Below are 17,449 nucleotides of genomic sequence, written 5' to 3' on the forward strand. Positions count from 1 at the left end.
TTTGAAGTGAATAAGTGTAACACTTTACCTATTTTTAATAAGACCTTAAAAACCAAAGCATTCAAGTCATTACCATGAGGATAAATGAATATTAGAAGGGGAAAAAGCCAAGTAAGGCAAGTTTCAAGTTTGTTTTCTTTTAACTGAGTTTACAGAGCACACTTCAAAAGCTAGAAGAGTAACCACAAACTAGTATTTTATTTACATGTGGCTTTCGGTGTTTTCAGTTTCTGAATCCCCTTATCCTGATGCCAGCGGAAGCAAAGAAGTTCAGACACATGGGTTACCAGAGAGTCATACATAAACTGGCTTTTTCAGAAAAGTCACCTTTTGCAGGAGTCTAAAGACTGCAAGTTAAAAAACTTTGGCTGCACTAGTGTCTTTCAGAAAGTGTCCTGCCCAAGCAGATGCTCTCATTCTGTCAGCGTGCTGCACACATTCCAGACAGCACTTCGTCGGCACCAAGCAAGTCTTCACCAGTGAATTCTAAGCTCTTTATCCCCAGTCTACTGCCCAGGCAAAAACAGTGCTAAGAATCTTTTCATTACCTTGCTCCAATGATCACAAGATAGTCCAGTAACCGAGGGCAGGTTTTCTTCTTCTGCACCATTGTCCTTGCTGCCCCTCTCTATGTCATCTCAGTGAATGTCTATTCATCAATCCAGTGGTCAGTTATCCAGTTAGCTGGGATTGAGCACCTTGGGGAACCGAATCTGCTTCAAAGTGCCTGGTAAGTCCAACCTACGAGCAAGAAAAGCAAAGTGTCAAAGGTGCAATCAGGAATACCAAATAATACAAACAATTTCATGACCTTAACTATATTCCCCAAAAGCCTCAGTGTTCTGTGCAGTAGTGGCCATCCACAGATCTTTCTCTTCAGATAATGGTTTGGGTTGGAAGGGACTTTAAGATCACCTAGTTCCAAACTCCCTGCCTAGTTCCAACCTCCCACTAGATCAAGTTGTTCATGGCCAGGTCCAACCTGGCCTTGAATACTCCCAGGGATGGAACATCCACAAGTTCCTTCATCAGTATAAAACCACAAGCCCAGAAAGGCAGGGAGAGCTGAGAAAACAAACAAAGAAGTACAAGAAGATCTCAAGAAAGCTCACAGACAAAGAAGCATATCGCTGGCAAAGAACTATTCATGAAATAGTCTGAGGCAGGAGTATTGTTTAGGCAAACCCCTAGGATTGCTACACTGCTTGGGAAAGCAGCTTTAACTGGCAACTCTATACAGTTGAACATGACTAAAGGAGAAAACATGACCTGAACAGATAAACAGAATAACTAAAGATGGGGTAACAATAAGAGAAGTCCAATTTGATATAATGCACCTCACCAACCCAAGCCTGATGTGGCCTATAGCAAGAATGAGCTCCACAAGCCCCAACAACCGATCTCTAACATATCTGTAAAGATACAGAACTGCAAAAGTGCAGTTTCGAACAGCAAAAGTTATAAATGATAACTCAATTTGATCATAGAATCATAGAATAGTTAGGGCTGGAAAGGACCACAAGATCATCCAGTTCCAGCCCCTCTGCCATGGGCAGGGACACCTCACACTAAACCATCTCACCCAAGGTTCTGTCCAACCTGGCCTTGAACACTGCCAGGGATGAAGCATTCACAACCTCCCTGGGCAACCCATTCCAGTGCCTCACCACCCTCACAGTAAAGAACTTCTTCCTTACATCCAACCTAAACCTCCCCTGTTTCAGTTTTAACCCATTACCCCTTCTCCTATCACCACATTCCCTAATGAAGAGTCCCTCCTCAGCATCCCTATAGGCCCCCTTCAGATACTGGAAGGCTGCTCTGAGATCTCCATGCTGCCTTCTCTTCTCCAGGCTGAACAGCCCCAACTTTCTCAGCCTGTCTTCATACAGGAGATGCTCCAGCCCCTGATCATCCTTGTGGCCTCCTCTGGACTTGTTCCAACAGTTCCATGTCCTTTTTATGTTGAGGACATCAGAACTGCACACAATACTCCAGGTGAGGTCTCACGAGAGCAGAATAAAGGGGCAGGATCACCTCCTTCGACCTGCTGGTCACACTCCTTTTGATGCAGCCCAGGATACAGTTGGCTTTCTGGGCTGCGAGCACACGCTGAAGCCGGCTCATGTTCATTTTCTCATTGACCAACACCCCCAAGTCATTCTCCGCAGGGCTGCTCTGAATCTCTTCTCTGCCCAGCCTGTAGCTGTGCCTGGGATTGCTCCATCCCAGGTGTAGGACCTTGCACTTGGCATGGTTGAACTTCATGAGGCTGGCATCAGCCCACCTCACAAGCGTGTCAAGGTCCCTCTGGATGTCATTCCTTCCCTCCAGCGTATCAACCGAACCACACAGCTTGGTGTCATCGGCAAACTTGCTGAGGGCGCGCTCAATCCCACTGTCCATGTCAGTGACGAAGATGTTAAACAAGACTGGTCCCAACACCGATCCCTGAGGGACACCACTCGTAACTGGTCTTAAATGGGGGTTATACTTCCCTTTTTCCCTTTTTTTCCAGTCGTTGATAACTCAATTTATCTTGTATATCTTCACCACTTACTCCATACCCTACACTGCCTACAGCTACTTTCTCTGCCTATTTCATAACAGAAAAAAAAACCTCTTGGCACAACTGGTATTTTACTGCAGGATTATTGTTTGTTAATAACTGTGTTTAACAGACATCCAGAACTCAGTAAGCACTGTGAAACTGTTCTTTCCAATCCCACCATTCATACTTCATTGAATTCATGAAAGAGAGAGGAAACAAATCTTAAGAAGTAATCAAGTTCCACATCACAACATTTGAAAGCAATCTGAAAACATAAAGTTCTCAGCAACTCCACAATCAGAGGTACTCACACTGTACTACAGGTTTACTGAGTATCTCAATGAAAGAAAAGTAATAAAGTTATTTTATACTAAAAAGAAATACCTGCTTGCCTGTTGGGGCACATTTAGAGCAGGGTTTCTATTTCAGTTCATGTTTGCGTCCCAAGGCTATCACAGAGAATTTTCACTGTATTAAGATCATTCAGCTCTGCAGCATAAAGTTTAATTTCTGTAAAAGTAGAAGAGATTTCCTAACAATCCCTAAATAGCAGCAAAAATAGATAATTTTCCTATGTTTCCCTCACTACTTCACATCCAAAAGCTAGTCAAAGGCACTTTAACAGCCACCTCACAAGCACTTTCAAACTTGAGCAATACATTTGCATTTATTCTCAGCATTTCACATTTCAGGTCCAGAGCTGGGGATTTTGTTCATTACCCCTCCGAAGGCCAGTAAGGACACAAACACACCAAAAAAGAATGTATATGACCTATCAGAAAAGGAAAATCATACCTGTCAGTATGTACTATTTATGGAATAATAAACGGAATGAAACCTTAATCCTCACACACACACAAAACCCCACATTTTGTAAGACTTTGCGTCGCATGGTTTTAGCAGATCCTCACTCACAGTTGCTGTAGGTTCTTAAGTGACAGCACCATGAACTACCTTCAGCAGTGCTACCTCTGTAAATTATCTTCTCTGGACAACAGAGAAAATACAGACACAGGAAGCAAAGCTCCTGATTCTTCATTTTAATGATATTACCGAAAATACTGTAGAATCTGTCCTGCAACAGCTCCTGATCCAGCATGTTCTGCAAAATTCTTGTGTAGATAAACTTGAGAGGAGCAAGATGAAGCTGGGATGATCAAGTGGCTCTTTTTGCCTTCAATTTGAAGAACTACTGTACCTGTTTTCTTTCCAGATAGCTTTACCCAGAACTCCTTATGGAACTCACTTTTCAGTTACAGATACAGGCATAGAAGTTACCACAAGGTAACCTAGGAGTATGATTTCGAGCCACTTCTGCTACTCAGTAGTGACCAAACATGTTCTTCCTCTATAATAAATTAACATGAGCCTGCTTCAGTGTGCGCTCGCAGCCCAGAAAGCCAACCGTATCCTGGGCTGCATCCAAAGGAGCATGACCAGCAGGTCGGAGGAGGTGATCCTGCACCTCTACTCTGCTCTCGTGAGACCTCACCTGGAGCATTGTGTGCAGTTCTGGTGTCCTCAACATAAAAAGGACATGGAGCTGTTGGAACAAGTCCAGAGGAGGCCACGAGGATGATCAGGGGACTGGAGCACCTCCCGTATGAAGATAGGCTGAGAAAGTTGGGGCTGTTCAGCCTGGAGAAGAGAAGGCTGCGTGGAGACCTCAGAGCAGCCTTCCAGTATCTGAAGGGGGGGTATAGGGATGCTGGGGAGGGACTCTTCATTAGGGACTGTAGTGACAGGACAAGGGGTAATGGGTTCAAACTTAAACAGGGGAAGTTTAGATGGGATATAAGGAGGAAATTCTTTCCTGTTAGGGTGGTGAGGCACTGGAATGGGTTGCCCAGGGAGGTTGTGAATGCTTCATCCTTGGCAGTTTTCAAGGCCAGGTTGGACGAGGCTTTGGGTGATATGGTTTAGAGCGAGGTGTCCCTGCTTATGGCAGGGGGGTTGGAACTTGATGATCTTGTGGTCTTTTCCAACCCTAACTATTCTATGATTCTATGAATAGAGACTATCCTACCTCTCAATGAAGGTGGAGACAGAAAACTGCATTTGCAGTGGGTAAGAACATACGCAATGACTACAGAGTAAATGAGAGGCTACAAGACCACAACCTTAACTCACCTTCCAGTAACTTGTCTGTACCCTGTGATTTTTCTCCTATTCTCTACCCTGGAGGACATCTCTTATGACTGCAATTTATTGAATAGCTTTCTCACAGTTCTGCAAAGGAGATAATGAGGTTTGTGATATGAAGACCTCCATCAAAATTCAAAAGAGAATCTGAGCAGACCAGACTGAAGCTGCAAGATAAGATCTGAGCACCTGCCAAGATTTCTGATTTCTAATGCAACACAGGAAGACCACAGATAAAAGATATTCTGCAGGGGCTTCTAGGGTCTCCTTTACTTGGCTACGTATTCTTAACAAGGCCACAGTTGCAGTGAGTCATAAGAAGACAAAGGTTTTCTTTTGGAAGATGAAGTTTTGTTGGATTGGAGCAAGATGTAGAAGAATTAGAACCACATTTAGAGGCTTTCCCTTCCCCTATTCAATCTCTTACTTCTTCAGATAACTAATAAGGGATGACGGCATCAATTTAAGAGCATTAGATCAATATTTGCTGGAACTCACCTTCTTACTCCTGGTTAGAATCGGACACCACAGTTGATGATCTATACAAACCAACACAAACAGGCATTAGTCCTGCTTTTCTCTGCCTCTCTGCCAGAAGTTTACTTTCAGGCCAGTGTCATTCCCTCCTCTGTGTTGGTAGAAGTGCTTGTGCAGTTACATGGTGAACCAGATTGTGGAATTGATATGGACTAAAACTAACACCCTTCCTTCTCCTCCCTTTGTTTTTCCTAGGTTATTTCCATGACTTTGTTCACCAAGTGACCACACAAATGCTTGTGCAGGCACAAAAGTATAGGAGCAAGCAGCTAAAGGAAACTGGAAAATGTGATTTAATGTCCTATGATCACAGGACTACAGATGACAGCTTCTCCACAAGAAATAAAGAGGTAAAGTAGTTTCTTTCTCAGAGAATTACTACCATCCTCTCTCTAGCTCCTAGATTTTATGGACTAAGTACATTAGAACAGAGAGAAATCAAACAATTGAGAGGTACTTCCATTTCTCCTCTTTCATGTTTGCGTTTGGACCTGACCTGAGAGCCTATCTTGACTCTGAGATGGTAAAGGTTTTGATATTGATGGCCTCTTCTCTCTCTCAAGCTCTTTCTGTAAAGGTCATCTGCAGTGTGCTTTCTCTTTGCAAGCATCTCTGACCCAGCCCATGGAAGGCTGAATCCACAAGCAACACTTGCGAAGAAACTTCCTACAGTGTAAGCTCAGGAAAAGGAGAAAAATGAAGAAGTGAAGGCTACCACAGGAACATACTGCCCAAACAGATCACGTACCAGAGAACACTATGATTTAAATAAGCACTCATATGGATGGTGAACAGGCTGGTGAGAATTAACACTACCTACGTACTGTAGCAGCTATCAGCAATACTCACAAACTACCAGAAACTGGCACAGTAGCCTAGACACAAAGACAAGGAGCCAGCACTAACCCACAAGTAACTCAAGACAAAAAAGTGTCCAAAACAACACTTCTATTACTGGCACTACTCTACATTTCAACATTCCCCAAACATCCATGGTTTAGGTTGCAGCACAAGTGCTTAACGGCCAATCTCCATTGTATTCTGCAGTTTGAAGTCCTAACAGTAATAAAGGTCTACATAAACACACACACAGACATGAAAAGCACCACACCGCAGAATGGATACGGTAGCATGAAAGAACTGCAGCAGATGTTCTATCAGGTCAGAGCCATCTGTGTCAGATCAATACCCAGCATTAGCCCCAAAACACTGAACTGAACTGTACAGCACCCCTGTCTCATCTACCCCTTGGAGTCTTCAGTCTTCTTAAGACACCAGGCTAGAGAAACAACATCACTTAGCCAAAGAATAACACAACAAACTGTTAACCCAACTTGGCTCACGTAGTCATTTTCTTCACACAGAAGCTCCCAGCTTTGATAGTCCAGCCTTACACTCAGCTGTATGACAGTCAGCAGGTATTTGAATCACTGCTTGAAAAAAAGATAGGAAGAGAGCAGATTGTTTTCCAACAGGCAAATGTTAAGCCCTGCTTTCCTGGCAACTCTTCCATAGTTTAGAATGGCAGCAGAAAGGTCTCTCCTTCCATTATCTCCAGCTTTTGTCTGGTACAATGATCATACTGCACAGTTCACCAGGGCATGGATACCTTTAGAATATAATGAAGTGTCAGGTGATTCAATTTACTGAGTGAGTGAAGAGCATGAGAGGAAGTCATGGAGACAGCAAGAATTACAGGATAGAAGCCATATGAATTCTGGTTCACTGAAATCTCACCTTGTGAAAGACCAGATTTCAAGCCATGTCCAGAAGGAAGTAAATTATGTTCCTTGGAACATCTTGAATTTCTATTTATTCTCAGCCAAGATAGTCTGTACTCGGTTCAGATCTATAGCCACTATGCCTGACCTTAGTGCATTGTTTCCTGTGAACTCAAGATCCATGCCAATTGGATTAAACTGAAACAAACACAAATAGGGCCAGAGGTATCAATGCCCACTTTTTGGTTGATTTATGTTTCCTTTTCTCACATTACACACCTTTACTACAGACAGCTGAGACAGCTCTCTGCTAAACTGTGAGAAAGAGGTGCAAGTACCTCAGGACTAGCCAATCTCACCTGTATGCCCAGGCATCCCACTTAACTCACTGTAGAATTGGAATCAACACAGACTGAAGCACAATATGAACTGTTTGCGGTAGTTTTGACCTGTCTTAACATTTTAATATTCTTGAAGGAATCTTTACTGCTGATATTTTGGTTACTTCTTCCAAGCTTGTTTCAAGTGATTCCAGTCATTAACTCTGATATAACACACTACTTTTGCTTGTACTAAGCTTTTAAAGAAGCAGACAAGCAGTTCTCATTCCACATCAGCCATTTTATACTTTCTCTGCTTAACACTTGTATTAACATTAAACACTGCTAGTAGTTTTATACTTAAAAATATGCAGCATTCTAGGAAGCCCTTTGCCTCTATTATCCAGATACTACAGTGACTCCACTAACCCAAGAAGCACAGATGAGCTGAGTACACCTCCCCTTCTCCAGAGCTTGACAGAACATGGAACAACTTCTGAAGTCAGACCTGGATGAACTTGCTATTCTGGTGCAGCTGCTTTGTGTGTGCTACCATGCTCCTTGGCAAGGCAGCAGTGCAAGGCAATGCTGGGACTCCCAAAAAGATACCAGCACTTTGGCACAAAAAAGAAAGAAGGAAGGCAATTTCAAAGCATTGCAAGCATGCCTCAACCAGACAATGGCATATTTATCTAGTTTAGTGAGTCTGTAACATAGGTGTGGTTCTACAAAATGCTTGAGGATAGTTCCAAGCATAAGAAATCACCCAGCAGAGAACAGAGCTGCAGGCAGATTCTAAAAGCATCCTCCCTCGAGCACATGCATCACTGGAGTCAGTAAGAGTTCCTTACAGATAGAAAAGCAGATGCATCCCAACTGTTTTCACTTTCTATCTAGCCATAAAGCTTGAGGAAAAGGACAGAATAAATCAGGTTAAAGAAAATTAGAGAATTGTGAAAATAGTTTTTGGTTCTACTAAGACATCCTTGGATGCCCTTCTGAAGAATGATAATGATATAAAGATTTCTTCCTTTCCTACTGAATGCTGTTATCTCTTTGCCTTCTGAAAACAATATTGATACAGCCAAACATCTGTAGCTTCCACATTAATTATCCGAGCAAAATGGATGTAGCACAGACAGAAATGCCAACAAACAGACTGAACACGACCAGAGTTAGTTCACAAACGCAAGTATCCTGCCACACAGACAGGAACCTTTTTGCAGCACCACAGAGTAAAGCTGGTTCAGGTTCTCGGTTGCTATAGTGACCGATTTCCATCCCTGTCATATGTCATATGCTGGCTCTCCAGTGCTGTCACCTCCTCCTTCCCCCCTGCTTCAGCCAAATGTTTGAGTACAGAAGCCTGCTGTACATGCAAGTTCACGCAGCTGCCACACATGCACATGCTGTGAAAACAGACCCACAGGTAATCTGCTTCAGATCAATCTCCATAGCAACCCAATCTTCAGTCCCTAGATTTTAGCCTCTCGGGTTTATTTATAGAGCAGCTGCAGTGCTCCATCCCCCCCGCTCCACCACCAAAGCTCCCAGCACTGCCCACACTACAAACAAGCTTCACTCAGGCACAAGGACTGCCTAGAGCCAACACTGAATACTCCCCTTCTGGCAACCCTCAGAGCCTGAGCTAGACTCCCTGTGTAGTGTCTGCAGAACGTTAAACACCTCCCAGTCAGTGAGGTTTTCCATATCCATGAATAGTACAAATCTCAAATATCATCATTGCTCATGGTCAGCTGAGTAACAACAGCATGACAAAATCTGCTTATCCAGGTACCCACGGGATGCTTCCACAAAGACCCATTGCAACTGCTCCTCTGGGTACCCATGGGATGCTTCCACAGAGACCCACTACAGCTGCTCCTCTGGGTACCCACAGGATGCTTCCATAGAGACCCACTACAGCTGCTCCTCTGGATACCCACGGGATGCTTCGACAGAGACCCACTACAGCTGCTCCTCTGGGTACCCACAGGATGCTTCGACAGAGACCCACTACAGCTGCTCCTCTGGGTACCCACAGGATGCTTCCATAGAGACCCACTGCAACTGCTTCTTTGGCCTTGTGCAAAAAGGATGTGCACCAACATATGCTGACAAAAATGTTGTGTAAGGAGGAATTTGCAGGCAACAGCAAATACAAAGGAGCAGTCCCAGCAATACCTGTCCCACAGAAGCACAGTTGGACCCACCAGTAGATGTTTGAAAACATGTGTCTGGGAAATTCATTTATTAATTGTTAAAAGCAAATAAAAACAAAAAACAAAATGAAAAATTAGGCCTTGAATGACCCGTGAGAGATTAGCATGTGAGAAGAACGGAATGCAAACACTGATATCCATTTTATTCTGCTACACTCTTTGGGAACATCATCCACAATAAACTAATGGAGGAGAAGCAAACACTTTTACAGTGCTCTGCTTGCAATAGGGAAGATGACAGATTTTAGCCTCAGCTGCAGTTCATTTTGTTCACTTCAATTTAGGTTAAAGACTTTATTCTCATTCCCTCCTTTACTGCCTGAAATGACTCTCTCGTGATGCTCCCCGCAGCTCCTCATTATGCAGGTCACACCAAGCACCACTCACCATCTTCTCATGGAGCATAAATCCTGCCATAAAACCCCTCTGTCAACCCCGGCAGTTCTGCTCTCCACTGCTTGAATTTAAATTCACCTCTTATTTAAAAAATGATCTCCAGAGATTCGCATGAGAGAACAGCAGCAACACAGGAGCTTTGGCTCCCTGCCCTTCACTCTTTGTGTCTGTCATTTGCTTCCTCTCCCTGTGCAACATCATCATCATAAAACCCAAGAACCTTCTCTTTTATCTCTGTCTCATCAGCTTTTCATTGATCCTCAAATCTCCAGTAACAGTCACTCACACTCTGTGGTGGGGAGAAAAAAGAGGGGGACATCCAAAACCTACACAATGCCCCCCGACTGAATTAGCTTCACCTTCTGCAATCATAACAGCATCACAATATTTTTCCAAGTCAGAATTGCTTTTGATTTCAGCTTTGAATTGAGACTTCCTCTAAGCACAGCGTTGACCCCAGCACTGACAAGATGCCTCCATTCCCAGCCCTCTGCCCAGTCCCTTTTTGAGAAGCAGCAGTTCCCATAACATGTTTTTTCCAAAAGGCAAACACTGCTAATGTACAGCCATAATAAATGAACCAGAAAACAACAAAGCATGTGACATTTGAGAGAACTGCTGGATGCAGATGCAGATGCTAAATTATTCAGTGCTCTCCCTTGCCACAGCTCCTTCCCCAGCCACGGTGAGCAGCTCTAGGCTAGCAGTGCAGAGAAAAGACTGGTACAAGAGGACAGCAGGCAGAAAAGACACACCACAGGCAGTGAGGAACACACCAGTGCCTAGTGGCTTCTCTCACATAGGTTTCAAGCTATTCACAGTGTCATTTAACAGGTGACATCTCTCCTGGCACCACCACCACCAAATACAGGCGAATTCATGGAATCACAGAATGGTTTGTTTTGGAAGGGACCTTAAAGCTCACCCAGCTCCAACCCCCTGCCATGGGCAGGGACACCTTCCACTAGAGCAGCTTGCTCCAAGCCCCTCTGTCCAACCCGACCTTGAACACTGCCAGGGATGGGGCAGCCACAGCTTCTCTGGGCACCCTGTGCCAGCGCCTCAGCACCCTCACAGGGAAGAATTTCTTCTTAATGCCTAACATAAATCTCCCCTCTGTCAGGTTAAAGCCATTCCCCTTTGTCCTGTCACTACCTGCCCTTGTAAAAAGCCCCTCTCCAGATTTCTTGTAAGCCCCTTTAGAGCTGCTCTGAGGTCTCCCTGGAGCCTTCTCTCCTCCAGGCTGAACAAGCCCAGCTCTCTCAGCCTGGCTCCATAGCAGAGGTGTTCCAGCCCTTGTGGCCTCCTCTGGACTCTCCTGAGCAGCTCCATGTCCCTCTTGCATTAGGGCCCCAGAGCTGAAAAGGGTACTGCTGAAGATGGGGCACAAAGGGACAAATGGCAGGTTCACTGAGATCCCAACAATAAATTCCTGTCATTTATAAAGCAGAAAAGGAGGACACTCACAACCAGTGTGGAAACACTGAAATATTGCTCAGGATAATGAGAACCAGAAAATAAAGAGAAGTATTTTAAATAATCCAGTTATCTGGCTGTTGATAGCACCACAGAACTGGTACGCAGAGCCTTGTATCTGTTTTGCCTCATCTTAGAAACAGTGATTGTATCTCCCCACATGTGCCACCTGCCTTGTTATTCCTTCCCTCTGCACGCCTCCCTCTTGCCTTCGTCAGCACTGTGGAATACCAGAAATTTCTACTCTCAAACCAACCCTACTTTTAATTCTGGTGGTAAATGATAGTACCAGCTGGTCAAAACTGAAAGGAAATCAAAGAGTAAAGCCCACTTTCTCTCTGCTAGAGCTCTAGGATGTGAGAAGCACGCTTCTGGCAGACTCACACATAAACATCGGGGGAAGCAAGCTGAGAACAGAGAAGGGATAGGAACCACCTCAAGCAACTCCTAGGGACAGAACGGGTCCCAAGAGGACCTTCTAGACATCTGCAGTCACCATGGCAAAGGGAGGAGGGAAACGCAACACCTGATGGCTATGTCTGAAGGCGAGTGAGAGAATTAGGTCGCCTAGAGGACAGAATGAGCATGCCCAGCCCAGCTCCAGCAGAGCACAGTTTAACCACTATCTAGTGGAAACAGACCAAGCAGCAAAGTGACTCAGTGTTCATGCATGACATAGTTTTGGTGAATACCACCAAAAGCACTCCTCCCCTCCTGCTATCTGATGAGATGCAAACAGGCAGAGGCAGGACTCCCCATCCCCTGCTAGAACAGCCTTTCCAGACCAAGTACAAGATACCCAGGCAAGAAGAGATCCAGGGAAGCTGCTGTCAAAACTATGGGCAAGAAGATCAGACATTGCTACTGACAGTGGCAAATTCAGTTACAACATAAAGGGAAGCAGGACACAACCGTGGTGCTGAACTTGCAGATGCTTAAATGTCCCTTCCAACCCAAACCATTCTATGATTCTATGTGACAAAGGAATAGACTAAGAAAATTAAACTGACAAAGGGGATATTTAGATTAGACATTAGGAAGAAATTCTTCTCTGTGAGGGTGGTGAGGCACTGGCACAGGACACCTGCAGAAGCTGTGGCTGCCCCATCAATGGCAGTGTTTAAGACCAGGTTGGAGCAACCTGCTCTAGTGGAAGGTGTTCCTGCCCATGGCAGGGGGTTGGAACTGGATGAGCTTTAAGGTCCCTTCCAACCCAAACCATTCTACGATTCTGTGACAACAAAGGCTGCTCTGCTGATAAGACAGACACAGCTCCTGGAAGTCATCAGATAGATCACTGTCAATTTGTGTCTCTTTGTCCCCTGTGTAAAAATAACAAGGTTAATTTCCTGATTATCACAAATAGGGTTTAGGAGAGCTGTCTGGAAATTAACTACAACCAAAACAAAAAAGGAGAGATCTGACAAACATTACAGAATACATCAAAGGCAACATCACAACCAACCCTTTTTTGGGCTGCTGTGAAATATTCAAGGCTGTGGGGGAAACAGAAAACCATGGAACTTTGTTCCTTCCTGCTCTGCTGATGCATTATTTCTCACAGGAACCTGGAAACACAAGTCTCTCATTTAACCACCATGCCACTGCATGGGAACTGCCTCAGCATAGGTAATTTAGGCATATTTAAGCAGCACTTCTTACTTTAAATGACTGCAAGGGTCCTGCAAGTAGCAGTGATGAAAAGTAAATGCAATCTCTCATAATTCCATGGTTTCTGGGCACCAAAAGGCAAAGCCTTTGGAGAGGTCCCTGCTATAAAGAGATTTCAGAGCTCCTGGCAGTATGTGGGTCACCTCTTCCAACCCGATTTGCTGGGTTTGGTGTTTCAGTTGGCTATTCTATGATCCAAAAGCCAGATCAGGAGCATGTCCCTCAACCATCAACAGTAATTTCCATGTGGCCATGACAGGTTTAAAGGCCTCAGTGACGGAAAAATCTAATGGCTCTAAAATTATTTTCTAGCTCAGACAGGAGAGCAAAGACCAGCTGAATTACACAGGCTGGGTTACAGAGACTGAACAGGAGGTCATCCTAACAGTTTTTCATAGCTCCTGAGGTGGAGAAGGAAAAGCAGCAAACCCTCCCGTCATCAAAAGAAATACCACAATTGTTCCACAGATTAACAGATTATCACACTAAAAAACATTCCCTTTTAATGGATGCCTCAAGGTGCTCATTTGTATTTCGCGTTTAAGTCACCAACGATGCTTTTCCTTCATGAAAATTTATACCTTGAGCTAGATGGAGATTGTTTCAGCTGGGGAAATGATATTCATCTTGCATATCAAGCTCCTTCATTCTTGTTTCTAAATCCTCTCCTCATTGCTGCTAATCCCCAATCAGTAGCTGCATTCTGTGTTTTCTACTAGTGCGTTGAATAACTACGTCAAAGCCTTTCCACTGAGGGGCTGCCCAGAAATGTAATGCAGTACATCTTAAATGCAGGCACAATAGGCCAGAGGAGATTTGCAGGAATTAATCTGGGTTGTAACAAATGCATTGCCTGGCTCCAATTCCTTCCTCATGGAAAGTTAAGTGAAACATTCAACTCTGCAATTGGTTTTAATACAAAAGTATCCGTTTCCACCTTGTGAGCATGATGGCACTACCAACCTAGATAAAAAACTACAGCGTGAGATGTAAGCCAAGACACTGAATTTTACATAGTAACTCGTGTTATTCATTCTCATACACTAAATCTCTAAGAGTATTTCTTCCCCAAAAAAGAAAGTAATTTCTCTAACAAATGCATCTGGGAAGAAGCATCAGAGGAAATCTATTAGCTCAAGTGCTGTACATTAAAAACTGGGAGAAGATTTGTTCTCTGCAAATTCAGCAGTACTTGTGACTTGCTAATTTAATACTAGAAATTGGCACAAGTATTTGTTTTTTCAAATGACTCATTGCAAAAGATACTGAGCAGACCAAACCGAACATCTTGCCAAAGGGATGTCTAGTATGTCCTGTCTATACCCAACTGGAATATTTGATATGGCTTAAGATGACAGGGGAAAAAGCCATAAATGATGAGCCTCTGTGCCCCTCACCCCACACCAGATAAAATCAAGGTAACATTTAATTTAGGGAAATGACACAAGCAAGTGTTTCAGTAAGATCAGATACACTGATGCCTTTGCTATTTCTGCTGAACCATCACTCCTGCTACTCTAAAAGTACAAAGCTAATTTGGCTAATAGGTTGGCAAGGCTTCGTGATAAAAATCCTCAAACCTTTTTTTCTCCATCTCCAAAATCCTTCTGAAAGAGACCAATCTGGACTTCATCACATACACCCCCTCTCTGCTTTCAGAAGAGCTACAGGATGGTATCAGGGCTGAAGAAGAGGTTTGGCCTTTAGAATACCTACTGTGTTTTTTCCATAAAAACTTTAAACCAGAACACCTATTTTTTTTGCCAGTTGCTAACAGCCTTTGGTTCTTCATCATCCACCACCCTGGCACATCACCCATACAGCATGAAAACATATCTTGGCCATATTACACATTTTATACGGACAACATTCTTCCAGTGTGGATGTTATCTTCCTTTTTGCTCATCCAGTAAATCTAGAACTGTTTTTCCTGTGTGGAAGCTAACGCAGTGTCCTGGGTTCAGCAGGACATGCAGTAGGACCCTGAAGCTCTCACCTGGTAAAAACAGCAAACTCCAGACTTGTGATACGACTGCAGCACCACTACATAGGCATGTACAAGATCTTTTAGGGCTAACAAGACTATTATTTTTCAAACAAAAGCATTTGAAAGACTGGTTGATGATTCTGCATTTTATTAAATACACAGTAAGATGATTCATGAGCGTATAATTCCAGGGTATATTAAACTGGGTCCAAGAGCTATGCATTTTCTAATGATACAACAGTAAAGCAAAACAACTATTTTATAGCTGGAATGATAGATCAGCTCGGTATTACATAACACCCTATGAATGGATGGCCAGATGAGATCTTGCAAAACCTGCATTTTAGCTATATTAGATGTCAAAGTTGCTCTCTCTGATGTGTCAAGATTGCAGGTTTCCACTAGTGCTGAAAACAGCAAGTATTTTACGTGTCCATCCAAAACAGTTCCCAAGGTTCGAGCAGTATGAAGTCCAAAAATAGAGACACTTCCCAAACAACCTATATTTGGATGCCTTTGCTTTAGTTATGTGACCCTCAGGACACCACAACACATCTTCCTTCCCCTTGCTTCTGTCTATCAGTAACATCCTTTTTGCAGCTAAGTGATGCTGCAAAGAACACAGCAAGGACACTTGAGAGCACACCAACAGAAATGCTGACCCAGAGTTACACTGAACATAGAGAAAATGGCTGGCTTGCTTAGGGCAAGCAGAACGGATTGCCAGATTGGTATATGGGCAAGTTCAGGGAGAAAAGGGAGAGAAGAAAGCCAACAAACCAGTTTCCTCCAAGGCTTATCATTTCTCTAAGTGCTTCTTTATCGTGACTGCACACAAACAGTAACACAGACCAAGCTTTCCCTGCCTCAAAATAAACCCGAGCACCACGGCAAGGTGGTGACACCCGTTTCTGAGGGGAAAATGCTATTGACTTACAGGCTAAGAAACTGACTAGTAGAAAGTCGATTTCCTATTCTATTGTCTCGGGGCGTAACAAGATCTTCTGTTTACAAACCAAGGAGTAAAACCACCTTTCCAGTCACATCACTGCAGCAATCCCTTCCCAGTGCTCCACATCCCACCTCTTCAGAGCGGGAAGAGGGGGGACCGGTCCGCCTCGAGTCTCCGTTCTACCTGTGCTAACTGTCCTGCCCGCTTCCTCCCGGCAGGGAGCGAGGAGCAGCCGGCGGGAGGCCCGGGCCCGCTGTGCCCTCACGCCGCCCCGGCCGAGCCCCCTCCCCGGCCGGCCTCCCCGCCATTTCCAGTGCGTGCACAACCCGCAAAACACCCCCCTCAGGGGCTCCTGCCCGCTCCCGGCCGGGGACCGCTCCACCGCCGCCGGAGCCCCGCGGCCCCGGGAGGATGGAGCAGAGCTCGGCCGGCTCCGCTCCCTCCCCGCACCTCTGCCTCCTCCCGCAGTGACCTTGCGGAAGGGCTCGCCGTACCCGAGCAATCACCACAGCGCCGGGCGGCTGCGGGGAGGCGTGAGGCGGGCGGGCAGGGGGACCATACCGCAGCTGTCCGTGTGCGGATCACCTCAGGCACCGCCGACCGGGCGGGCGGGCTCCGCGCTGCCCTGCCTGACCCCGCTCTTGGCATGTGTGTGCACGCACGTACGGTCGCGCCGCCGCCTGCGTGATGACCGGACCCAACCCGGGCCGGCCCCTGTCCCGGTCCCCGCTCACCTGCCACCGCCCCCGGCCGCTCTGCGCCGCCCGGCCAGTTCCGCATCGAGCGCCAGGAGCGGAACGCACCACCGCCTCCCACAGGGAGGGAGGGAGGGAGGGAAAGCGGAGCGAACCACTCGTACCGACGGCGGGGAGGGAAGGAAAGGTGAAGGCGCTTTCGCCAGCCTCCCGCAGGGGAGCGCTGCGGCTTAAGGAGCGCTGGGGGGCGTGCGGGAGGCAAGATGGCGGGGAGGGAAGGTGGGAGGGCAGACAGGGTGTGTGTAGGTTACCTGTGACATATCGGCCACATGGAGCGTTAAATTACGGCGTTAAAGCCTCTCTTGGTAAGCAGAAGGGAAATCATAGAATTACGGAATTAAACAGGTCGGAAAAGAACTTGACGATCATCAAGTCCAGTCTTTACCTCAGCACCGCCAAAGCGACCACTAAACCGTGTCACTGAGGGCTCATCTCCAGGGTGTGTAAACTCTTCCAGGGACGGTGACTCCATCACTGCCATGGGAAGTTTGTGCCAATGCTTGAACGCTGTTTCAGTGCAGAGTTTTGTCCAGATATCCAACCTAAACCTCTCCTGGCACAACTTGAGGCTGTTTCCTCTTGTCCCATCACTTGTTACCTGGGAGAAGAGACGGACCCCACCTCACTACAGCCTCCTTTCAGGCAGTTGTAGAGAGCGATAAGGTCTCCCCTGAGCCTTCTCTTCTCCAGACTAAACCCCCTCCAGGTCCCTCAGCCAT

At 45.5% G+C, this 17,449-nt stretch overlaps 1 protein-coding gene across 24 annotated transcripts in view; it reads right to left on the bottom strand.

The window, feature by feature from the left end:
* The window catches only part of MADD (MAP kinase activating death domain), a 71,647-nt gene extending 54,827 nt beyond the window's left edge, over positions 1–16,820 (bottom strand). For 15 of the 24 annotated variants that reach the window (XM_061343488.1, XM_061343487.1, XM_061343485.1 and 12 more), the window contains exons 1-2: positions 16,710–16,819; positions 549–741 (exon numbers count right to left, since the gene is read on the bottom strand). In XM_061343488.1, the coding sequence (XP_061199472.1) occupies positions 549–610 (62 nt within the window). In that variant the 5' untranslated portion in view covers positions 611–741; positions 16,710–16,819. Of the gene's footprint in view, positions 1–548; positions 742–5,191; positions 5,233–16,709 lie in introns of all 24 variants that reach the window. The other 9 variants (XM_061343479.1, XM_061343467.1, XM_061343473.1 and 6 more) reach the window with 2 other exon arrangements.
* Positions 16,821–17,449: the final 629 nt, after the last annotated feature.

Source organism: Neopsephotus bourkii, unplaced genomic scaffold (genome assembly GCF_033783945.1).
Source record: "Neopsephotus bourkii isolate Nb327-2 ecotype Australia unplaced genomic scaffold, CSIRO-AGI_Nbou_v1 NB_1825, whole genome shotgun sequence".
Lineage (NCBI taxonomy): Eukaryota > Metazoa > Chordata > Aves > Psittaciformes > Psittacidae > Neopsephotus > Neopsephotus bourkii.